This window comes from Rhinatrema bivittatum, chromosome 3, assembly GCF_901001135.1.
Source record: "Rhinatrema bivittatum chromosome 3, aRhiBiv1.1, whole genome shotgun sequence".
NCBI lineage: Eukaryota > Metazoa > Chordata > Amphibia > Gymnophiona > Rhinatrematidae > Rhinatrema > Rhinatrema bivittatum.
Window position 1 is genome coordinate 37,041,860 of NC_042617.1, and position 25,609 is coordinate 37,067,468.

General features: G+C 42.4%; 1 protein-coding gene across 7 annotated transcripts in view; it reads right to left on the reverse strand.

Moving 5' to 3' along the window:
- Window positions 1-11,337: 11,337 nt before the first annotated feature.
- Window positions 11,338-25,609, reverse strand: part of BROX (BRO1 domain and CAAX motif containing) — a 158,762-nt gene continuing 144,490 nt past the window's right edge. For all 7 annotated transcript variants that reach the window (XM_029593132.1, XM_029593133.1, XM_029593135.1 and 4 more), the window contains one exon: window positions 11,338-13,496. In XM_029593132.1, the coding sequence (XP_029448992.1) occupies window positions 13,410-13,496 (87 nt within the window). In that variant the 3' untranslated portion in view covers window positions 11,338-13,409. The remainder of the gene's footprint in view (window positions 13,497-25,609) is intronic.

Genomic DNA, 25,609 nt, shown 5'->3' on the forward strand with positions numbered 1-25,609 from the left:
AAATTACACCTCAAAGAGGAATGATATATACATTTTGCGTGTCCCATTTTTTGCTAAATTCCCCACTTATGAGTGCTTTGCATGATTTTGCATCTCAGTAGCTTATTACTGGGGAATTTGAATAATGTTTGCGCAAAGCTGACTTTTGTTTATTTTATTTTTAAAGCAGTGTTTGAGACAAATTTAATTCAAAATGCCCACACTGTTTTAGTATGTTGGTGACATTTTGCACTATTTTTGCTTGAAAATCCCTTTTGTGAAAAGTTTTGGATTTTAGTACATCAGCCTCTAAGTTTTGTCTTTATATATATATACAGTTGTGCTTACATACCCCTGGCAGAATTTGTAAGAAAACATGAGTGATCAGACAAAACACGTGTTATTTTTAATGTATTTCAAATTAAAACCATTATGCATTACAGAATAGCAATAAGGGAAATAATAAAATGCTCCTGTTAAAAAATGTACATACCCATGATTGTTTGGGCTGATAAGATACACAAGTTGACACACACAGTGTGAGTGGTAGTGAAGGGTAGGTACCCATACCTGTGCCATGTTTGATTGTAATTACTGTCTGTGTATAAATAGTCAATGAGTTTCTTAGCTCTTGAGAAACCCTTACGCATTTCATGCAGGGCTGCACTGATTTTGGTATATGCGAGCAAAAGTAGTTCAACTTTATAAATCAGGAAAATCATTACTGTTCAAACTCTGATCAAGAAGTGGAAGATTATGGGTTCTGTTAATACCAAGGTAGGCTAAGAAAGATTTCAGACCCAACTGCCAGGAAAATTTGTCAGGATGCAAAGAAAAATGCACAAGCAACTTCTACTGAAATACAGGCTTCTCTGAAACAAAGTAGTGTGGGTGCTTCAGCATGCACAATAAGGAGATACTTGAACAAAAATGGGCTGCTTGCTAGAGTTACCAGAAAAAAGCCATTACTTCACTAACGCTACAAAATAGTCTGCTTATAATATGCCAGACAGCACTTAGATAAGCCTCAAATCTTCTGGGACAAAATAATTTGGAGCTACAGGACCAAATTTGAACTTATGGCCACAACTATAAATCCTATGAAGAGAAGCACACCATCCCTACAGTGAAGCAGTGATCTCTGCTGCTTTGGAGGTGTGTGAGTTACAGCGCCAAAGGGCAGTTAAACCAAATTGATGGCAGGATGAATGCAGCATCTTATCAGAAAATATTGGAGCAGAATTTGCATTCATCAGCCAGGACGCTATGCATGGGACACTCTTGGAAATTCCAACATGACAATGATACAAAACTATAAGGACAAGTCAGTCCTTCAGTGGCTGCAGCAGAAGAAAGCGAAGGTTCGGGAGTGGCCAGCACAGTCTCCTGAGCCACTTTGGGGAGACCTCAAACATGCAGTTCATGCTAGATAACCCAAGAATTTATAGGATCTGGAGGCTAAGAGGAATGGGCAGCTTTACCACATGAGAAAATGGGACCCTCACTCACAACTATCACAAAACACTGCAAGCCGTCACTGATGGAAAGGTGAAAATACACGATATTAAGAACTAAGGGTATGCAAACTTTTGAAGAGGACCATTTTATTATTTCCCTTATTGCTGTGGTTTATTTAATGATTGTTCTATTCGATGAAGCACAATAGTTTAATTTGAAACACATTAAAAATAACAGGTTTTGTCTGATCACTCATTTTCTTAAAATGCTACAAATTTTACAAATTCTGCCAGGGGTATGTAAACCTATGAGCACAACCGTATCTATATAAAAAGACAAAATTCACTCATTTGCCTATCAGTACACGGGAAGGTGCGCACATGGCCTGGGACTCTTGCATTCTGATTTATAACACTCCATTTACTTCAGGAGGTCCTTGGGTAATTGCCAGGTTCTTGTGTTGGAAACAGGATGCTGGGCGTGATGGACCCTTGGTCTGACCCAGCATGGCAATTTCTTATGTTCTTCAGTCATTGACAAGAGTCTTAAAATGAAATAAAAAATTAATGGCAACAGTTTTCAAAATTAAAATATTTATAATTGATGTTTCTGAATACCTCAGGCCCCATATACAAAGATGATTAAAGAAAATGTGCAGTGAAGCACAGTTAATTATGCTAATGAGTTGGAGTTAAAAAAAAAATGCAGTAAAATAACCCAAAAATGTGCAAATGCTTAGCGTGCATAAAACACATTCTGAAAAGAAAACGAGTTATGCACACACATTGGGCCAGATTTTAAAACATGCACGCGCACATGTACACCCAATTTTATAACATGCGCATCTTATAAAATCCGGAGTCGGCACTGCAAGGGAGTGCACAATTGTGCACGCCGAACCCTATCCGAACCCCGCTGCCTTCCCCTGTTCGGAGCGGCCTTGGAGGGAACTTCCTTTCCCCCCCCTCCCCTACCTCCCCACCCTTTCCCCCCTACCTTTGTTACTTTCTTTTTTTTGTTTTAAAACTTACTTCAGTCCTGGGGCTGAAGTAAGTTGCGCGTGCCGGCAGTCGGCTGGTGCGCGATCCCCAGCCCAGCAGACCCAGGGCTTTATACACGCCACCGGGCCTTTTGAAAATAGGCCTGGTGCACGTAAGGCCATTTACACGCGTAACCTTTTGAAAATCCGGCCCATTGTGTTTTGTTTAAATAAAACATGATTTGTTCTCATAAAAAGAGGAGCACAGAAAACATGAGTTGGGGGTATCGCCGTGCTCTCAGCTCATGTTCTGTGCCCCTAACTTTAACAAGCATGGACGTTTAAGCTCCTAACTCATGTTTTCTGAACACAATTTCTATTTGAGCACGTTTGTGCTTTTCATGGTTTGTGCACCAAACCTTTGACAGTAACTTTGAAACAGCTACATGGACGCACATATGCCGGCTCGCATCCAGAGACACAGCCATTTTATAACATACGTGTTTAACACGCACACGCTTGCACAATTTTAAGTGGGTGTGCACAAGCACCGCTTCTGCCACATAAATGGGGGTATTTTAGTAGACAGGCAAGCTGACTCAATTACCAATTTTCCCAGTTCGCCCAGAGATAAGATTTTCAGACCCCCTAGTTTAATAGCCTCCTTTTCCCGCTGATGAGCTTAGACATTTTTCTTACTTGCATGCAATCCATAGCAGTAGGAAAGTTACAGGGCAGGGGACCCCAGCGCACACCTGTACAAGTAAATATTTACGTGCACATCTCTTGGCCTTACTTTGACATCCCCATGCCTTGCAAAGGCCACACCCTGTCCCTTTTTCAAAACTTCTGACTTGTGCGTATAGTGGGAGTTGCGTACGTTTATGGACAGCTTGTAAAATCTGCTTAGCGCGCGTTGGCCTAACTTGTGCACATATCTTCCAGCTTTGGCACACACGGGGCTTTTAAAATTTGCCTGTTTATGCGCGCAAGCCATGTTTTACGTGCGGAAAAGCACAGGGCGTGCAAAGCATGGGGGGATATTTTGTGCGTAAATGCCAAATGCAGGACCCCAGCACCATGAACTCCAGATTCAGTCCCAGAAACTTTACTTCACCTCTGCAAGGAGATACATTTCCAGTGTGAAGAAAACAGGAGTTTAAGCTGATGCATCTCTGCCCATTGGGGAGTTATAGCTAATGCCTTGGTTAACATGGGATTTGCAGGGAAAAGCACCAAATTGTCAGTAAAACTGGATACGTCAGTGCGCTATACTTCTTGTTATGTCAGGATTAAAACTGTACACACAACATTGCACTAGCCTGTGTGCACAGCCAAGTGCACCTTATTAAATCGGAGCCTCAGTTATCAGAACATTAATTACACCAGTACTTATAGAAATCCTACAGCAATTAGTTTCTTTGTAAAAATAATATTCTCCAGTTAGCAAAGTAAGCTACCCTACAGCTTATCAGCATTCCTCAGACCTTCTGAGACTGGAAAATTGGGCTCCAAGTGGCAGATGAAATTTATGTGGACAAGTGCAAGGTGATGCATATAGGGGAAAAATAACCCATGCAGAAGGTACACGATGTTAAGCTCCATATTAGAAGCTACCACCCAAGAAAGAGATCTAGGCGTCATAGTGGATAACACATTGAAATCGTCGGTTCAGTGTGCTGCGGCAGTCAAAAAAGCAAACAATGTTGGGAATTATTAGAAAGGGAATGGTGAATAAAACGGAAAAATGTCATAATGCCTCTGTATCGCTCCATGGAGAGACCGCACCTTGAATACTGTGTACAATTCTGGTCGCTGCATCTCAAAAAAGATATAATTGCGATGGAGAAGGTACCGAGAAGGGCGACCAAAATGATAAGGGGAATGGAACAACTCCCCTATGAGGAAAGACTAAAGAGGTTAGGACTATTCAGCTTGGAGAAGAGACGACTGAGGGGGGATATGATAGAGATGTTTAAAATCATGAGAGGTGTAGAACAGGTAGATGTGAATCTGTTTTTTACTCTTTCGGATAATAGAAAGACTAGGAGGCACTCCATGAAGTTAGCATGGGGCACATTTAAAACTAATCGGAGAAAGTTCTTTTTTACTCAACGCACAATTAAACTCTGGAATTTGTTGCCAGAGGATGTGGTTAGTGCAGTTAGTGTAGCTGTGTTTAAAAAAGGATTGGATAAGTTCTTAGAGAAGTCCATTACCTGCTATTCAGTTGACGTGGAGAATAGCCACTGCCATTAGCAATGGTTACATGGAATAGACTTAGTTTTTGGGTTCTTGCCAGGTTCTTATGGCCTGGTTTGGCCACTGTTGGAAACAGGATGCTGGGCTTGATGGACCCTTAGTCTGACCCAGTATGGCATTTTCTTATGTCTGCAAGTCAATTCACCTTCCATTGCCTCGGGTACAAACTTTGCACCTTGGTTTACTAAGACTTTTTTCTCAATCTGCCTCTATGGGGAAAATATCTACTAAATAAGGCTCTTAGATTGTAAACCCTCTGGAGATCAGGAAATACCTACATTACCTGAATGTCAGTGGCTTTGATTAAATTATAAATATAAAACAAAATTCTGCCAAACCACCCCCCCCCCCCAACACACACCCTTTTATTATATACCAAACGGGAAGAATCGCAGCTGGGCAGAATGAACAGGCCAATTTGGATTTTTGCTACTGTTTATTTAAAATGGTTTACAAGTAACAAAGTATAAAATTTGGTAAAAAAAGAATCTGCTTGTTTCAATTCCTTTTAAATGGGATGGGTGGGCCGCCTGTTGCTCATCTTCTAATCTGAATTAAAAGATGAAGAGCTGCCCCCCCCCCCCCCGATGAGGGCTATTCTGTCGCTTTTCTCTCTCTCATTACTGGGCCGACGCAATATCGTGCGCTCAGATCAGCGAGCCACTAAACGTGCAGTTGGATGGTAGCATGATAGGCTTCGAGTCGGGTGCTGGTATGGGGGGGGGGGGGGGGGGAAGTGGGTCGGTGCCGGTGGAGACTGGAATCCCCGAAGGGCCTTGAGTACTGTCTCTTGGACCATCTGGTCCCATTCCTCCCGGAAGGCTGGCGTTGGTAGCTCAGCCACTGGGGGTGGAGGCTCTGAGGGCATTGCCGGAGGGTCCACATGTATTAGTGGAGTCTCAGCTCCCAGCATTGGTATCGGTGGGGAAATGCCTCGGTGTCCCGGTTTCAGAGGGGGATGGGGGGCCCCTTCTCCCCGGGACATCTGAGGAAGTGCTCCGTTGATGCTGATGACGGTGCTTTTCCTGATGCTCAGTCCTTTCCTTCTCAGGCACCGATGAGGATGACGTTGATGCTTTCGAGCGAGAAGAAGATGGTGAAGCAAGTTCACTGGTGACCTTTTGGCGCTGAGATAAAGGCTTCCGGACTCTGTGGAGCCTTGGCTGAAGTCGATGGAGATACTTTAAAAAGGAGTTCCATCTTCTCCAAGCGAGCCCTGTGGCCTTTCGGCGGCATTTGGGCACAGCTGGTGCACTGTTGGACGTCGTGAACAGGGCCTAAGCACAAAACGCACACATCGTGCAGGTCCGTAATGGCCATGGTTCTAGGGCACTCACCGAACCCGGTGGCCATGATTTTCGAAAAAAATATAGGCGGCGTGCGGTCGGTGACAGTCAGGCACCGATGAGAAAACACCGCCGGGAACCATCCGCAAAAGACGGGGTTACTAACCAGAGTCAATGGAGGTCGGTGGTCGATGGGGGAACATTTTTAAATTTTAAAGTTTAATTTCCGTGAGGAAAAATTGTGAGGTGTTCTCACAGAGCTCCAGAATCTGCTGCGCAGAAAAAAAAGAGATCGAAGGGAGACCCCTGCTGGATGCAGAGTTAGGGGCATGCTGGGCATGCTCAGAGTGCCTGTCAAAAGTTCTAGAAACTTTGACAGACGTTTTCCGTGATTGGGCTCCATCCTGATGATGTCACCCACATGTGAGGACTACCAGCCTGCTTGTCCTGGGAGCAAGTGTATGAAAAAACAATTTTTTTTTTTTTAATTTAAGGTACTTTCTTGCATTTGTTCTGCTCTCTTGGAAAAAGTTATGTGAAAGAATCAAATTACATTTTAGGTATTAAAATGATTTAACAACTTTATGTAGTTATTGGGAGAAAGTTGTCCTTTCCTGTGGTTGTAGATTAAATACAACGATTTCAGTTTTTGGACAAGATCAACATCATTCTGGTGGAAATGAAGTTCAAATAACTGCATCATGCTTTTATAGATAATGTAGAGAGATGGAATGGGGATAGCGCAGTCACCTTTGAATAATAAATGTGGAGTTGGCAGGGGCAGTATAGTTTATACATTTCTTACATTTAACTGTTATTACTCCTTTTTGGTTCAGAGTACTCACATTCAAAACTGCACTGGAGTGCAGATTCCTCAACGGGGTGAACTTGTCTTATTAAAGGGCGTGCCGGGTATCCAGGGGGCTGGTAAAGCAGTAAAAAGGTTTATTGTATTGTTGTGCACAACCAGAGTATGTTTGGATGGTGCACACCGAGCAGATTTTAAAAGCCACTTGGGTACCCACATATCTCCCAGTACACGCACAAATACGTAGAAAAAACGGGGTGGGGCATGTGGGCATTCCGGGACTTTAACATGAAATGCGCACATATTTACATGCACAGGCGTGTGCCGGGAGCTCCTGCCACAGATGACGTGCAAGTAATAAAATTAAAAAAAATCTAGGCTAGTCAGGGGGATTTTAAGGATTGGTGCTAACAGTGTAAAAAGGGAGGCTATTTAACTAAGGGGGTTAGGAATTCCTATCCCTCAGCTGGGCAAACTGGGGAAACTGGTAATTGCGTCAGCACATGTGTCTACTAAAATCCCCCCATTCACGCAGTTGAGACAGGATTTGCGCACGTCCATATCAAATTGTGCACACGTGTATGCACGTACAGCCTATTTTATACCATGCATCCTTTGGCGCAAGTCGGCATTCGCAAACACACGTGTGCCTGCATCATGGTTACCACCCTAGATTCTACACCATGCACCGTACCAGTGTGGCAGGCAAAGGTGAGGGAACCTCTGCAGCTTAAAGCCTCTGGAAGCTACGTAGTCAAAGAAAAGGTGATGAGTATGGAATTGGTTGGGGATCCTTCTTGAACCATCTCTGTACAGACGTACAGAAAAGCATAAAGGATTTGAGCTATTTTCCTCAGTAGTGTAAGTGATGGGGTACGTGGCCTCTCTCCACCGTGATGTGTGCATGAATGTTGGAATAGATGTGATGTTCTGAATCTCTTTAGTGTTAATAGTTGTAGTGATTTGATGTAGTGTTGGCACTTTGTTTTTTTATTTCTTTTTTTTTCCCCTAAAATGATTGATTTTGCAAAATCAAAGTACTGAAATGCTTTTGCTTGGATACTTATACTTGGAAGTTAATTCTTGTAACCTTGTACTTGTTACTTATCTGTAAATGCATATTCTTTCAATCAAAATAATTTTGAAAAAAAATTTAATATTAATATACTCCACTGTATAAACACTACCGTCTAGTGGTGTCACAAGGGTAGGGGCGGGGGCAACTATCCCAGGCACAGAGCTCCAGCTCTCTCCTCGCCACTGCCTCCCCTTTTCTTGGCATTCTTAAAGCAGGTATGTGTGTGTGTGTGTGTATATGTATGTATGTGTGTGGGGGGGGGGGAAGAGACCATCAGAATGTAATGGCTCAGAGGCCTTGTACTCACTGCCTGCTACTGCCACCAGGTCCAAGACTGGCCATGTGACAAAGCAAAAGGATGCAGCGGTGGTAGCAAGGGAGGGGAGAAAGTGAAGTCCTGAGCACAAAGTTCTCTTTATACCACGAGCATTTTCCATGTACATTTCTGAAACACTGTACTGTATACAGAGATAATACCTCATTACACATTAACTGGAGCAGTAATTCTCCTGACTTTCCATATGAATCCCACTCAAATCTGAATCAAAAAGTATAGAACTTCCTGTAGCTGCTAATCAGTTCCAAGTCACAGCACAAGAACGCCCAAGCCTAGATTATCTAAGCAAATAAAGAAATCCTCTCCTACTACATCCATCAAGCAACAGAACTAGCATGACAGCAGTAAACTATTCACATACATAACTTAGCTGCACAGGACACAATCCTCTGAACCGTCTTACAGAAGATCATTCATTTTGGTGTGACCCAACAAATTATTCTAACGTTTCAGTTATTCTCCTGTAATAGATTTTAGGTTTTTTGTAAAATTGTATGCCTTCATACACTTCCATTTGGTGAAATGTAAATTAACTACTTTAATCCTGTGCTATGTATTTTTTTTTAAACTCTTTATGGGTAGAAGCATTTACACAACATGAACAAATAGAAATCAAAGAGAACACAATTTACTATACCAGATAAATGAGAGTATGAACTCAGTTGTATGAAGGTAGCTCAGCTCATGTGCAATACAGTCAGAATAGCATGCAGGCTTTAGTAAAGATACTGTTCTTGTGCATTTGTGTTAGAGCACACAGAATTATTTTGATACTTGGAGCCCTTTTCCAACATGTGTACAACCGAACAGAGGATAAAAAACATAATGGAGATTCAGAGCAGAAAACAATGGGTTTATATGCAGAGATATACAAACAGGCTTTCGGTCTAGACTTTAATACAGAAGAGTAATCGCTCAGATTACATTTTTAGGAGGAGAGGGAGCGGGATATTGCAGAAGCAAGTAGCTGAGAAAATGAACGGGAATAGGGGAAACAGACAGCCACTACAGCTGAGAGAAATCATCAGAACATGGCTGCAGTACATGGAATTTTTAAATAAGTCAGTGATTTCCCACCATGACAAAAAAAAAAAAAAAAAGTTAGAAAAATAAAAAACTTTTCCTATGTCTGGCTTTGCTATTCCTAAAATTGCAGCAGCCAGCCCTAAAATAAATATATTCTAATCGCTAAATAAAAATGTTCACTAGTTACAGCATGAAGTTAGGGAGGTAAATAAAATGTATAACAAATGATTTTCCCTGTAGTCCAAGCCACCACAAAACACCAAAATAGGTTTCTACTTTTATGTTTCCATTACTTCATATCATAAATGGTTGACTTCGCCGTATTTCCAGGTTAATAGGAGTCTGGGTATATTCTTATTAGTATTAAGAGTTAAAAATGTCTTCATAAATTACCAGATCAGCCCATCTTTCCCCAAAAAAGTGATAACTTGAGATTTTGCCTTCCAAGCACTGTGGAATTTTTGAGCTACGTGAAAGATCTCAAGCTCAGCCAACACCAATTTAAAATATTAAGCAAAACAGAGGCAACAATAATTCTTTGCAGTGCAGTATATTCCTATTTACCCAGGAAGCCAAGAACCAGATCTGGGAAAACAGATTCGTCATCTTGCACATTTGTCCAAATGGATTCTGGTCCCTGAAAGCTTATTTCTCAATAAATCGGTTAGTCTCGTAGATGGTACTACAGACTAACCTAGCTACCCCATGGAAGTTTTATCATCTTGGACAATATACAAAGCAAAAAAGACAGGCTGATGCTTTTCCTCATGGAGCATTTGGCCCAGCCCCTACATACAATGAATCATCATTCCCTCTCAGTAGGTACTACTATTGTTGTAGAGATGTCCAAGGCCACAGATGGGACCATCCATGATGGTCCTGTTTAAAATTACTGCAGATTTCATGCTTCACCGTTGCAGCAAGTCTGAAAATCATTCACTAGAAGGTCTAGCATAAGTAGAATTTCCTCTGTACCTATGGTGCCGCCTCCTTGGGGGTGGAGTGAGCCATGTGAGATCTGCCCATAGTTTTAGAGTATGTCACATCTACTCACTAGGCTTTCCTGATCTTTCAATGTTGGAAATGATTTTCCCATAGATTCAGTATTTAAAAATGTAATGAAAATTTGGCAACAAAACTGGGCTGCACAGTAAAATTTGTGTTTCAGACTTGAAGATAATCTTGCTTAAATTCAAAAGCTGGACAATATGGGTACAGCCTACAAGAAACCAAAATAATTCCATATTTCATTTCCTCAAGGCAAAAAAAGTCAAAGAAGGGCATAGGTGCCAACTCTGTGGGTGCATGAGCACTCTCAGTATTGAGCGAACCCCTTCACTGGACAAAGAGGAAATTTGTATTGAATTTAGCATCCTCAATCAGTTCACGCCTATTATGAAGAAGGGGTCTATTTACTAAAAGGTGATAGGTTTGTTCTAATATGGTGTCTCATTGCCTAAACTTATGGGGCTCATATTAGAGGCATTTAGTCAGATAACTCACAAGTTATTCAGCTCAATACAGACTTTTGAATATTTTGGGCACTTATCTGGCTAACATAGGACATTCCGGGGGTGTTTCTGAGAGGGGTTGAGTGAACTGGCTCAGTTACCTGGCTAACTGACAGGCCGATACAGTATGCAAATTAGGTTTGGCAGTAGAAACAGGTAAAAAGAGGAGCTAGGGACACTAGCGCATCCCTAGCGCCTCTTTAGGGACAGGAGCTCAATTTTGCTGGCGTCGGTTCTCAAGCCCACTGACAGCCACGGGTTCGGAAACCAGACACCGGCAAAATTGAGCATCCGGTTTTCAACCTGCGAGCTGCGGGCCTATTGTGAATTTTTTTTTTGTTTTACTTTTTTTTTTTTTTTTTTTTTAAACTTTCGGGAAAGTGTACAGAAAAGCAGTTTTTGCTGCTTTTCTGTACACTTTCCTGGTGCCGGCAGAAATTAATGCCTACCTTTGGGTAGGCGCTAATTTCTTAAAGTAAAATGTGCGGCTTGGCTGCACATTTTAGTTACTGAAATCGCGCGGGAATACCTAATAGGGCCATCAACATGCATCTGCATGTTGCGGGCGCTATTAGGTTCGGGGGGGGTTTGAATGCGTGTTTTCGACCCCTTACTGAATAAGAGGTAATGCTAGCGCGTCGAAAACGCGCGTCCAATCAAGAGTTAACAGTGCGCTCCAAAGGAGCGCACTGTACTGTATCAGCCCGTGATTTAGCTAGATAACTTATCCAGTTAAACTCTGGTGGCACCAAAGAGCTGTCCCAAAGTTAGCCAGATAAAGTTATCAGGTTATCGTTAGAATAGCCATCTGTTGACTAGTGCGACTGCACAACTGACTCTGCAAAGTTGGCAGATTAAGTTTTGCTAACTTCGCGATCTAGCCTGTGATTGAACATTACCCCTGTTGAGCCTTAGATCTTCAGCATTTTAAAAAAATATTTACTAAAATTAAGTATGCAAAAATAAGGTAACATACATTTGAACAAATTTATGGAATCTAAACTGAGTAAAGGAGGGGGGTCTGTTCATTAGAAAGGGCAATAAAGGAGGGAACTGAAAGTGAGTTATGACATTTTGACTTTTTCCTGCAGATAAGAAAAAAAGCTGCATGTAACATTTAACACATTGGTATGTGTGCATGACCAAAAAACCCCATCCATTTAAATACGTTTCTTTAAAACCAGAAAACATTTGTCTTTTCTTCAGATCATTTTAACATTACGTAACTACTGAACTTTTTACTCACGCGCACAATGTCAGAACAGGTTAAAAATAAAATATATAACCCCAGTCCTCACGCAATGGTCAACACCTAGTGGGTCAGATTTAGGGCGCAAGACCGCAGGGTTCTGAAAGGAGCCCTGTGATGTGGCCCAGGGTGGTTGCTGCAGTCACTGAGCTAGGTGAGTTGGGAGGCAAATATAAAATTCCCAAGCTGGACGCCCAAAGGAGCAGGGGGAAATGACCGAATCCCCCCCCCCAAATACATTTACAATTAAATGATTGAAAAAGTAAGAGACCGCAGTTTGGTAAAATTAAGTAATCCTCTCTCTTCCCACTGACAGAGACCATCCAAGTTTCTGTTCCCCCTACTCTCAAAGCAGAGAAAACCCATCCACAATTTACAATAATTTATGGTGCTCAAATAAATCAGTTTAACGAATATCAGCTAAACGATTAATTTTAAATACATTTCTTATTTTCTTACACATTAACATATCTTCCTACCATCGTGAATCAACGTTTTTCATACCTGGATTTTTGAATGATAAATAGTCAAGCCAAATCCTCAAACAAGGCATTAACGTTTTACATGTCTAAAAGCCAGTTATCACCTTTTAGCAAATAAACCCATCAGAGGTCGGATTAAATTGTCTTGCTCATTCTGGAGCCAATATAATAAGCTGGTTTTTTTAATGCAGAAGCTAAAAAATTGTAACTCCCGCTGTAGTAAGCTATTGGTATGTTAATGCATTGGGAGTTAAAAAAAAAAAAAAAAAGCACACAAACCCGAAAATGGACATTAAAAAAACTGCTTGGTACATTGAAAATATGGCTTTTGTGCATACAAAAAATTCCTATGCATAAAATATGATTTGTGCAACAAAAAGCATTTTGAGTGCATAAATCATGGTTTGTGTGCACAAAAGACATTTTCTATGCATAAAACAGTACAGGTCCTGGCACCAGAACTCCAGCTTCTGCCCACAGACTGACACTAGAGCTGGAAACTTTACTCTACCTCAGACTAGGAGTTAAGATTCCAGCACTATAAAAACACGAGGTAAGCTAGCGCCGCTCTCTGCCCTTGGGGGTTAACAGCCAATACCTTCATTACCATTAGATTTGCATGGGAGGGTGTGAAAACTCCTTGCTGTATTAAAGTTTTCAAACAAAATATGTGGACACAACTGCGCCTTGTTACATCGGCCCTTCATCCCTAACATGGAGCATTTCATTTCTTTAGGTCTAAGCTAAAGGGGCATAGAATGCAAAGTACATCATGGGCATATTGAAGAATCTTGCTTAGAAACCATATCAAAGGCTGTTTCTCTCAGGACAGATTCATATCAAACACAATTCAGTGATTTTCATTTTTAGTTTGGTTTTGAAAGAGAAGAGCACTAAAATGAAGCTTCTGGCACAGGTCAGTTCAACACATGGCGGAAAGGAAAGTACTCTTGCTTAGGAGATCTGACATCCACTGTCCTTCTGGGGTTTAATATCTGCTTCTTTCATGGGCTTCACCTCTTCCTCTTTGTGGGGCTTGGCCTGGAGAGAAGATAAAAAGCATTTACAGTAAGTTAGGGGCAAAAGCATTCTGTCTTTTCACACTTACCTCGGTTGTCAGTAGGTTATACTATAATGCTATTAACACGCTCCACTCCATGTCCTACCCTAATCCAATGCCTTCTCTCTGTTCTGTATATATTTTACCCATCTCTTGTACATCACTTCATGCATCTGAAAAAGCAGACTCCTTTGAAAGCTCATGCTTTAATAAGTAGGTTAGTCTAAGGCACCACTTGCCTGCCATTCCAGGCAGAACAATCTCCGTATAGTAGGTATTCCTGACTCCTTTGCAGATGTTGCCCTTCGTGTCTTTAGAAAACTGGCTATCCACGGCACTTGCCTTATCAAGCAAACATGGGTTGCCGAGGCTTAAAAAAAGCCCATGGGCTTGGCTTGCGGTCCTCAGACTAAATCAGCCATGATTAGGGCTCAATTTGGCCAACAAAACAGAAATACTTTGGGCTTACAGGCAATCTGCAGGACTGTCCTACATGGGATATAAAATTTACATTTTTCAAAATTACTCAGGTGCAGTGTAGGTGAGAAGAAGGGAATTTGTCTGTTTGCTTGCAATTGGTGAAGAAACATTGCCATTCCCAACAAAACTTTAAGTGCTGCACCCAAGGGAAATACTTACTTTTGACACAGTTGGTGCTGTTACATTATTTTTACAAAAACACAAACAATGGCAGTGACTCCAGGACCTTGGTTACGCCATTCCGTGTTCTTTCTGGGGTGTTGCTCACTGCCAAGCTTGGGATAGCCGAGTGTTTCAGATTAAGACTAAGATATGCCATGTCTTTCGCACACTAGAGTGCACATATTGTCTAAGCAATCTTTTCAATTGAAAACTCTCAAGATTGCCAAGGAACTTTTTTCTTTAGGAACTAGCATAGCAGGGAACTGCAAGACTTTCCTGTACTGAGAATTTGCTTCCCCTCCCCCTAATTTTACTTTTTACATTTATTACTGCTTGTGTGAACTTTATTTTTCTTTTCTCCGTTTCATGGGTTGTATAATGTTTTTCTGTTTTTGAGCATCTCGGGACTTCAGGACAAGACTTCGGTTTTATTTTTGGCTAAAGATCTCCATTATATTTGCAGATTTATACAGTACCATTTTCTAGGGCTTGTAATAACTCTAAACGATTCAGTGTCTAATGACAAGACAGTTCTTTATTACAGTTTGATCAAAGGGAGGGGAGGTCCAATAGCACCTAGTTAAGTGCCATCATTGGTGGCTGTTTTTGTTTTTAAGGGTTAGTGTTGGTATGGGAGGAATCAGACTCAAATAGAGATGGGTGGAATTTAAACATATTGAACTTAGTTGTCTATGGAGGGGATGCAAATGGGTACTACTTCAGCAAAATGTTCTCTCTTCTATTGTGTCTACTTATCTTCATGTTTTTGACTCTTGTAATGTGATCGGGGGCTTAGGGTGGGAAGCCTCTAAAAAGGTTACTTAATTTTACATCTGTTCTTTCAAGTTATATGAATGGTTTGTACTATTAAGCATAATTTAGTGAAAACTTTGCCTTTGAAATGTTTCTGGTATTGGTTCGGGTGGGGAAAAAGATGTAAAATCCTTCAATATTTAAGCAAACATAAGATTAATACAGTAATGTTTCAAGAAGTCAAGCTGAGAGACATGGAGCACCAAACACTGCCATTTGGTAGGCAACTTTTTTTTTTTTTTTTTTTTTTTACTTTCTCTGGACCAAGTAGAGGTGGGGTGGCCATTTTGATAGGGAAAAGGGTACCTTTTAAAGAAGTCAAGACATAAGAGACCCTGAGGGAAGATATTTAGTTGTAGAACACTCTCTCTAAGGTCCTTTGGCACTATGTAATCTGTATACCTCAAATACTTATTCTCACAGTTTTTTTTTTTAAACTGATCTCTCAAGTTGTTGCTTCCTTATGTGACTATTTCTATACTGCATACCAAGAAATCGGAGCGGCCTCGGAGGGAACAGGCAGCGCGTGCTGGGCTCGGTGCGCGCAGGTTGCACAAATGTGCACCCCCTTGCGCGCACTGACCCCGGATTTTATAAGATATGCGCGTATCTTATAAAATGCAGCGTACTTTTGTTCGTGCCTGGTGCACGAACAAAAGTACGCGATCGCACAATTTTTTAAAATCTACCCCTAAGTGAACTTAATAGCAGGTAATGGACTTTTCCTCCAAGAACTTATCCAATCCTTTTTTAAACACAGCTATACTAGCTGCACTAACCACATCCTCTGGCAACAAATTCCAGAGTTTAATTGTGCGTTGAGTAAAAAAGAACTTTCTCCGATTAGTTTTAAATGTGCCCCATGCTAACTTCATGGAGTGCCCCCTAGTCTATTACCCGTTCTAGACCTCTCATGATTTTAAACATCTTTATCATATCCCCCCTCAGCCGTCTCTTCTCCAAGCTGAAAAGTCCTAACCTCTTTAGTCTTTCCTCATAGGGGAGCTGTTCCATTCCCCTTATCTTTTTGGTAGCCCTTCTCTGTACCTTCTCCATCGCAATTATATCTTTTATGAGATGTGGTGACCAGAATTGTACACAGTATTCAAGGTGTGGTCTTTACCATGGAGCGATAGAGGCATTATGATATTTTCTGTTTTATTCACCATTCCCTTTCTAATAATTCCCAACATTGTTTGTTTTTTTGACTGCCGCAGCACACCAAACTGACGATTTCAATGTGTTATCCACTATGAGGCCTAGATCTCTTTCTTGGGTTGTAGCACCTAATATGGAACCCAACAATGTGGTATGGATCAGATAGAACATGAATTATTTACTAGATATACACAATATTTACTAGATATACACAATATAACTATGATTTTATAAGCTATGGTTTTTACCCTGTTCACTCTTATCCCAGTTCATTCCCCTGTTTTAATGTAATTGCATTCTTACATGCCTGTTATTGTTATAATGTAAACCGAAATGATATATAACTTTGCTACATGAATTGCGGTATATAAAAATGTTAAATAAATAAATAAATAGATGGCGTAACTGCAGATTGGAGAAAGGAGAAAGACCACTAGTGGGGTATCACAGGGACTGGCACTGGAACCTGTGCTGTTTAACATGTATTAGTGATCTTGAAAATGGAACAAGGTGATAAAATTTGCAGATGACAGTTATCCAAAGTTGTTAAAAGAGCAGTGGATTGTGAAGAACTACAGAAGGACCTTGCAAGACTAGGGGACTGGACATCTTAATGGCAAATTACATTTTATATGGAAAAATACAGTGATGCACATAGGGAAAAATAATCCCAAGTACATGTACACAATGCCACGTTCTGTATTGCCAGACACCAACCAGAAAAAGAAGTTTGGAATTCTTGTGGACTATATTTAGACATCCTTAGCTCAGTGTGTGGTGGCAATCAAAACTGCAAATAGAATGTTAGAAATGATCCAAAAAGGAATAGAGAATGAAAACAGAAAATATATTGCTTTTGTATCAAGCTATGGTGCAACTGTACCTTGAGTACTGTATGCAGTTCTGATTGCCTCATCTCAAGACATATCTGAACCAGAAAAGGTGCTGATAAGGGCAAAAAAAAATGAGGGGGAATGGAACAGCTTTACTACAATGAGAGGTTATACAGGTTTGGTCTCTTGAGCTTATAAGATGGCTGAGAGGAGACATGATAGAAGTTTATAAAATCATGAGTGGGGTGGACACACTCTGAAAGTAAAAAACAGCAGATTTAAAACATCATAGAGTGTACTTTTTTATTCAGCGCAAAAGAAATGATCAAGGTGACTAACATAGCAGGGGTTAAGAGAGGTTTGGACAAGTTCCTAGAGTTAAAATCCATAAGCCATTTAGCAGTCAGATAGATTAAAACAAACTATTGTTATCCCAGGGAAGCAGTAACAGGAAATAGATCCTGGAGGTTGCCTCAGGACCTTTTTTTTTTTTCAAGGTTGTTGCAGCTGGGGCAGTGTGTTCTCCTTGGCGAGCCCTTTCAAATGCCAGCGAAGCCAGCGGTGGTAGCGCTGGAATCTCTTTCGGAGCTTATGACTGGCTTCAGGAATTTCTTACATGACCGTGCTACTAAGATAGATCATTTGTTATTTAAGCACAGAGACGCTTGCTCTGAAGCGCAATTGGAACATAAAAGATTCAATCTCTGGAGAGTGAGATTAAAAATGCTACCATAGTAGCAATAACTACATGAACAGAGTGGGGCATCCTTTCTAGGAGAATATAATTTCTGGAAAATCATTTGAGACGTTTGAATCTTCTTTATGTTAAAAAGCTTTCCTAAAGTTATGAGTGAATTGCGTTCATGACCCTAAAGAAATATTTTGTGGAAGTCTTACACATGAAATTGTTGCTATCCTTCCTTTAAACAGAGTGCATTTCTTGCCCACTAAAGCCCGTTCTAATCTTCAACAGAATCTGGATTTTCAATCTTCTACAGAGCTGTTCAATCTGATGAATTTTTTGGAAAAATCAAGTCCTGAGTATCAAACTATGTACCCTGTTCGTTTCTTTTGTAAGAAAAAAAGATCTTAGTAATGTAATGAGATTATATTTCAAAAATATGAATTGTTTCTTTGGTCAAGTTGGAAAGATTTACCTTGATTTGTCTAAAATAACTCAGGAGAGGAGGAAAGTTTCTCTTACAGGCGGTTATTGTTCTGGGTGCTTCTTTTCTTTTAAGATATCCCTGTAAATATGTTTTTAAATATGATTGTTACATCTTTTTTGCCCTTGAGCAACCTAAGTCATTTTTGGACTTCAGAAGATTGTTAACATTGTCTCCAGCTCCCAAGTAGCTTAGGTGTTAGGATCTATAAACTACAGGATTTTTTCATGCTATAGCTATTTCTATTACTTGTCTTTAGGTTTTCTTGATTTCTTATTCTCCCCCCTCATTCACTGAATTACCAAGAAATGGGAAACTTGTGCCTTTCCAGGTTACTTTTTATGCTATTCTGCGAGAGACTAATATTGTTAGTTCTTTCCCATTGTGTTCCTATAATGCAAAATATTTGTGCTTTGTAGAATTGTTAAATATAATAAAGTATTAAAAAAAAAACAGGAAATAAGCCTGTTTTATGGGATCTGCCAGATACATGCAACCAAGACAGACTATATTCAGAGAGAGGATGCTGGGCTTGATGGGCTTTGGTCTGACCCAGCAAGGCATTTCTTATGTTCTACAATAAAAAAAAAAAAAAAAGAAAGTTATTCAGTTCTCAATTGTGTGCATATATTCCTGGAATTGTGGCTCTCCCAAACTATGTGCCTTCATGAGCTCTATGGACCTAACACATCCTGAAGTTTCCCTAAGGATCGGATGCAAAATGAAAAAGTTCTTAGATAGTATAACTGTATGCATGCATTTGTGGCATACATAGATCCAAAAAACAATAATCCTGTCAGAACACTCATGTCCTCTCTCACCTATCATGAAAATACGGTGTGGATGAAGAATAAAAAATATTAGTTGGTATAATTGCCCAAAAATGAATTTGTATAGTGAAATTGAAAGGTGAAAAGGATCAATGTGTGGCGAGAGATGAAGAAATGGCAGAAATATTAAACAAATACTTCAGTTCGGTAACCACTAAAGACAACCCTGGAGAAGGACAGTCGCCAGTGAGATAAAATTTGTTAGAGGCATCTGTTCAATGGAAAAGTACCAGAGAGAGCCCCAGGAGGCATTGCTAGGTCTTGAAACTGTCTCACATTTAGATAACGAAAAGACAAAATGTATCTCTTTGTAGTTTTAGATATTTATTTATTTAGAATTTTTGTATACCGACATTCTTGAAAGAAGATATAAAATCATATCGGTTTCCATTGAAACTGAACAATCGCAGCTGTGGCGTTACATTGAAACAAATTCGTCCGATAACAAATAACATTGTAAGTGGAACACGTCTTATACGTGGAAATAATCGCTGTAGTGGCGTTACATTGAGAACAAGAAGTTAGATGACAGGTAACAAATAACCAATAACCAATAACCATTAACAAATAACAAATAGCATTATAAGTAGAGTACGTCTTCATAAACAAATCCAAACAGACCTATGTTGGATGTGGAAATATAAATACAGAGTTGCGAAAAAAGGCGTTGCGGAAGAGGCGTCTAGGGAAGGAGAGAGGTAAGGGGAGTCTAGGGAAGGAGGGGGGTAAGGGAGATAAGGGAAGGAGGGGGGTAGGGGGAGGAAAAGGTAAGTGATAATTGGCATTAGCTCATGCTAAGGAGACATGTTGAGGTATCACATGAACTGTCAAAAAAAATGCATTTCTTCCAGGTTAGTTAGGATTCCCAGGCCATTTAGGATGCTAATGTTAGCAAATGTCTTCACCTTGTAATCTTAAATCAAAGAAGTGTTTGTAATAACATCCTGGGCAAAAGTGTATTTAAGTGACGTCAATTGGATAACTGATTAAGTCGGACTCTGTAACTTTAAGAGCTGACTTCCTTATGCATATAAGAATAAAAACTTTTAATTCTGAGAAACATATAGTCTGTTGTTGTGTCCTTGGTATAACTTTTTACATTACTCTAGTTAACAAGAAAATGGAGGGGCGTGGAGTAGACAAAACTCCATTTATAGAAGAGAATGTATGAGAAGAGCTAGGAAAACAAAGTGAACAAAGCCATGGGGCCTGATGAGGTTCATCCCAGGATACTGAGGGAACTCAGATGTGCTGGTGGGTCCACTGCACAACCTGTTCAATAGATCCCTGGAAATGGGAGTGGTGCCAAGTGATTGGAGAAGAGCTGTGGTGGACCTGCTTCACAAGAGTGGGAGCAGAGTGGAGGATGGAAACTACAGGTCAGTTAGCCTCACCTCTGTGGTGGGAAAAGAAATGGAGACACTATTGAAGGAAAGAATAGTGAACTATCTACATTCGGAAGAATTGCTGGACCAGAGGCAGCATGGATTTACCAGAGGAAGGTCCTGTCAACAAATCTGATTGACTTTGATTGGGTAACTAAGGAATTGGATCAAGGAAGAGTGCTCGATGACATCTACTTGGATTTCAGCAAAGCTTTTCATATGGGCCCACATAGGAGGCTTGTGAATAAAATGAGAAGCTTGGGAGTTAGTTCCAAGGTGGTGACCTGGATTACAAACTGATTGACGGACAAAAGGACAGTGTGTGATGGTAAATGGAACCTACTCTGAAGAGAAAGCGGTGTTAGAGTGCCACAGGGATCGGTGTTGGGACCAGTTCTGTTCAATATCTTTGTGAGCGACATTGCGGAAGGGATAGAAGGTAAAGTTTGTCTATTTGCAAATGATACTAAGATCTGCAGAGTGGACACACCAGAAAGTGTACAGTGAATGAGATGTGATTTAAGGAAGCTTGAAGGTGGTCGAAGGTATGACAGCTGGGATTCAGTGTAAAGAAATGCAGAGTCATGCATCTGGGGTGTGGTAATCCAAAGGAGCTATATGTGATTGGGGGGAGGGGGGGTGTGTGAAGGGCTGTTGGGCATGGAGCAAGAGGGACCTTGCGGTGATAGTGTCTAGCGATCTGAAGATGGCGAAGCAATGTGACAAGGCAATAGCTAAAGCCAAAAGAATGCTGGGCTGCATAGAGAGCGGAATAACCAGTAAGCAAAAGGAGGTGATAATCCCCTTGTACAGGTCCCTGGTGAGTGTTACGTGTGCCGTCTGCAGCAGACCCATGGCACGGCCCCCTCACGTCTCTGCAGTAACTCCAGTGCCTAGTTCCTCGTCCCTGGCGGTGGTAGACCGCCAGCTCCGTCCTCGGGCCACCCCTGGTGCCTCCGGCTCAACTACAGACCCTGGTGTTCCCAGTCCAGCTACCACTTCCATTGCTCCATGTTGGGCCTTTCTGCGTGGCCCGCGGACAGAAGCTACTACTCGGCTCTGCGCCCCTCCCTAGGCGAGCGCGCATCACTGAAGCTTAAGTAGGGCCTGTGGTGGGAACAGAGTCATGGCCCTGGATGACGTCGTCAGCGGAGCACCGGTACTTAAGCTCTGGCTCCACTCCCTAGCTTTGCCTTTGCAACAAGTCTCCTCACTGGTCAAGTACTCGTTGCCTCCTGAGAGATTTGTCTCACTCCCGTGTTCCTGTTCCTCGCTGATCCTGGTTCCTGATTCCTTTGCTCCCTCGTTCCTGCTCTTCACCTTTCCTCGGATTGACTACACGGACCTTGACTCTGTTTTGCCTGACCACACCGTTGACTCACTCCAAGCCCGGACCTCTGCTTTGCCTGACTATGTCGCTGCCTCTCTCCAGACCCAGACCTCTGCATTGCTGGACTACTCAGTTGCCTCTCTCCAGCCCTGACCTCTGCCTGCCTATGTTTGACTATAAGAAGATAAGAACATAAGGTCCAAAAAAGCAAACCGGATACCGGTCCAATATTACAGTAGCAACCAAGAAAAAAGAACCGGTAAACACCACTGATTCTTAATTCTTTGAGTATCAGGCTATCCTGATACCATAAGAACATGCCATACTGGGTCAGACCAAGGGTCCATCAAGCCCAGCATCCTGTTTCCAACAGTTGCCAATCCAGGCCATAAGAACCTGGCAAGTACCCAAAAACTAAGTCTATTCCATGTTACCGTTGCTAGTAATAGCGGTGGTTATTATCTAAAGTCAACTTAATTAATAGCAGGTAATGGACTTCTCGTCCAAGAACTTATCCAATCCTTTTTTAAACACCGCTATACTAACTGCACTAACCACATCCTCTGGCAACAAATTCCAGAGTTTAATTCTGCGTTGAGTGAAAAAGAACTTTCTCCGATTAGTTTTAAATGTGCCACATGCTGACTTCATGGAGTGCCCCCTAGTCTTTCTATTATTTGAAAGAGTAAAAAACAGCTTCACATCTACCCGTTCTAGACTTCTCATGATTTTAAACACCTCTATCATATCCCCCCTCAGCCGTCTCTTCTCCAAGCTGAAAAGTCCTAACCTCTTTAGTCTTTCCTCATAGGGGAGCTGTTCCATTCCCTTTTTCATTTTGGTAGCCCTTCTCTGTACCTTCTCCATCGCAACTATATCTTTTTTGAGATGCGGTGACCAGAATTTACATAGTATTCAAGGTGCAGTCTCACCATGGAGCGATACAGAGACATTATGACATTTTCCGTTTTATTCACCATTCCCTTTCTAATAATTCCCAACATTGTTTGCTTTTTTGACTGCCGCAGCACTGAACCAACGATTTCAATGTGTTATCCACTATGATGCCTAGATCTCTTTCTTGGGTAGTAGCACCTAATATGGAACCTAACATTGTGTAACTATAGCATGGGTTATTTTTCCCTATATGCATCACATTGCACTTGACCACATTAAATTTCATCTGTTATTTAGATGCCCAATTTTCCAGCCTCACAAGGTCTTCCTGCAATTTATCACAATCTGCTTGTGATTTAACTACTCTGAACAATTTTGTATCATATGCAAATTTGATTACCTCACTCGTCGTATTTCTTTCCAGATCATTTATAAATATATTGAAAAGTAAGGGTCCCAGTACAGATCCCTGAGGCAGTTCTAGCTTCGTGATCAGACCTCAGCCCTGCTTGCCACTGCTTCCAGATTGCTGCCAGCCCCGACTCAAGCTTGTTCCATGATGCCTCTTCAGCCTATGTCCTGGACTTGGCCTATTCAGGCTTCAGCCTGCTTTTGCTCAGGCGCCCTCGTCTGCATTGGTTCCTTTGGCGCCTGGGTCTCCGGGACACTACCCTGTCCAGTACGAGACTGTACCATCTCTCTCCTGCTGTCTCTGGGCTGACCTCAACCTCTTCATCGACGACAACATATGGAGGCAAAGAGAGTGCCTTCTGGCCTTCTTGGATGCCGGTACCATTGCCTCTATGTCTATGCGCACAGGTAATGAGCTTCAATGCTCGCATGTAGTTGTAAGCGCAGCTGTGAGTGTGGTTATGCGAGTGGTGTGCGCATGGTTATGCGCGGTGCTGTACGCGCATCTGTATCGGATGCGCACAAGTTAGGCGCATCGGCCTAAGAAGTTGAAAGACAAACCTTTGGAAAGGCCATTTGAGGAAGGAATGGACCTGGGACACCGAAGCCTTGCGTGCCGGCACTCCAGACTCAGCACACACATTCTCACAAACTCTCCAAACTCAGACGAAAGTGAGAGAGGTAAAAGGCTTACGGGCCCGCAACAGGGTGAATATAACTTCTTTATATCCTTTCTTTCTTAGTTGCCGCCATTCAAAAGCCAGGCAGCTAGACAAAAGCTATCCGCCTGATCAAAAAATACTGGACCCTGCGAGAGAACGTGAGGAAGATGGCCGAGGCGAAGAGGACCGTCCGTCGCGAGGTTCACCTGATCCGCGTACCACGGTCTGCAGGGCCACTCGGGTGCCACGAGAATGACAGGTCCCCGATGAAGTTCTATTCTTCTAAGTATCTTTCCCACCACAGGCCAAAGGGGGGAACATGTACAGGAGAATTTCGTGAGGCCAGGGAAGAACCAGGGCATCCACTCCTTCTGAGCAGTGCTCCCTTCTGCGGCTGAAGAATCTGGGAGCTTTTGCATTGTTCAGAGTGGCCATCAGGTCTAAGTGGGGGGAACCCCACCTGTGGACGATCAGATCCATCACTCCGGACAACTCCCACTCTCTGGGGTCTAGACGCTGATGACTGAAGAAATCGGCTTGAACATTCTCCTTCCTCGCAATGTGGGAAGCTGCCAAGCGATCCAGGTGATGCTCTGCCCAGGCAAACAGCTTGCTGGCTTCCAGAGCCACCAGGCAATTTGTGGTGCCCCCCTGACAATTGATATAGGCTACTGTGGTGGCATTGTCCGAGAGCACCCGCACCGCCTTGCAACTGAACAGAGGAAGAAAGACCTTGAGTGAAAGTCGGCCTGCTTGGGCCTCTAGATGATTGATGTGCCAGCGGGATTGAACTGGGGACCAGTATCCCTGCGTAGACTGAGTTTGACACACTGCTCCCCAGCCTGAAAGGCTGGTGTCCGTCGTAACAATGATCCACTGAGGAGTCTGTAGGGGCATCCCCTTCAGGAGGTGAGTGAGCGAGCGAGAGCGAGCCACAATTGCATGTCGGCGATGGTAGAGTTGGAGAGTGGGAGGAGCGCCCGAAACTGTTCCGACTCCGGCTTCCGTGGGACAGCAAAACTTTCTGTAATGGATGCATATACGCAAACAGCCAAGGAACCAGATCGATAGTGGAAGCCATTGACCCCAGGACCTGAAGGTAATCCCAGGCCATGGGTAGCGAGAGAGAGAGAGAGAAAATTGCGCACTCGATCCATAAGTTTGAGCGCCCGAGAATCTGAACACCTTGCCGACCCGGGTGTCGAAGCGTGCTCCCAGGAATTCCAGAACCTGGGAGGGCTAAAAATTGCTTTTGGAAAAGTTGACTATCCACCCGAGGGAGGTCAGGAGAGCCAAGACCCTGTCGACTGCCAACTTACAGAGAGTCTCTGACTTGGCTCGAATGAGCCAATAATCCATATAAGGATGGACTAGGACTCCTTCCAGGCGGAGAGCGGCCGCCACCACCATTACCTTGGTAAAAGTGCGTGGCGCTGTGGCGAGGCTGAACAGGAGAGCCCAGAACTGGAAGTGTTGTCCCAGAATGTTGAACTTGAGATACTTCTGATGGTCGTGGCATATCGGTATGTGCAGGTAAGCTTCCATTAAGTTGAGCGAGGCCAGATATACACCTGCGTGAACCGCCGCTATCACTGCCCTCAGGATCTCCATTCGAAAATGGGGAACCTTGAGGGCCCAGTTGACTCTCTTGAGATCCAAGATTGGACAGAAGAAACTGTCCTTTTTGGGAACGACGAAGTAAATGGAATACTGGCTGGAGCCTTGTTCCTCCACCGGGTCTGGGACTATGGTGCCGAGCTCTTGTAGCCTGCCAAGTGTCTGACAGACCGCTGGCTGCTGCAGGGAGAGATTATGTAAAGATCCGGTAGATCCTGAGCAAACTCTAATGCGTAACCTCTCTATCACCTCCAGAACCCACTGATCCGACGTAATTTTGACCCATTCCTCGAGAAACAGGGACAGACACCCACCTAAGTTTGGAACGGAGGAATGAGCCAGCTGTATCT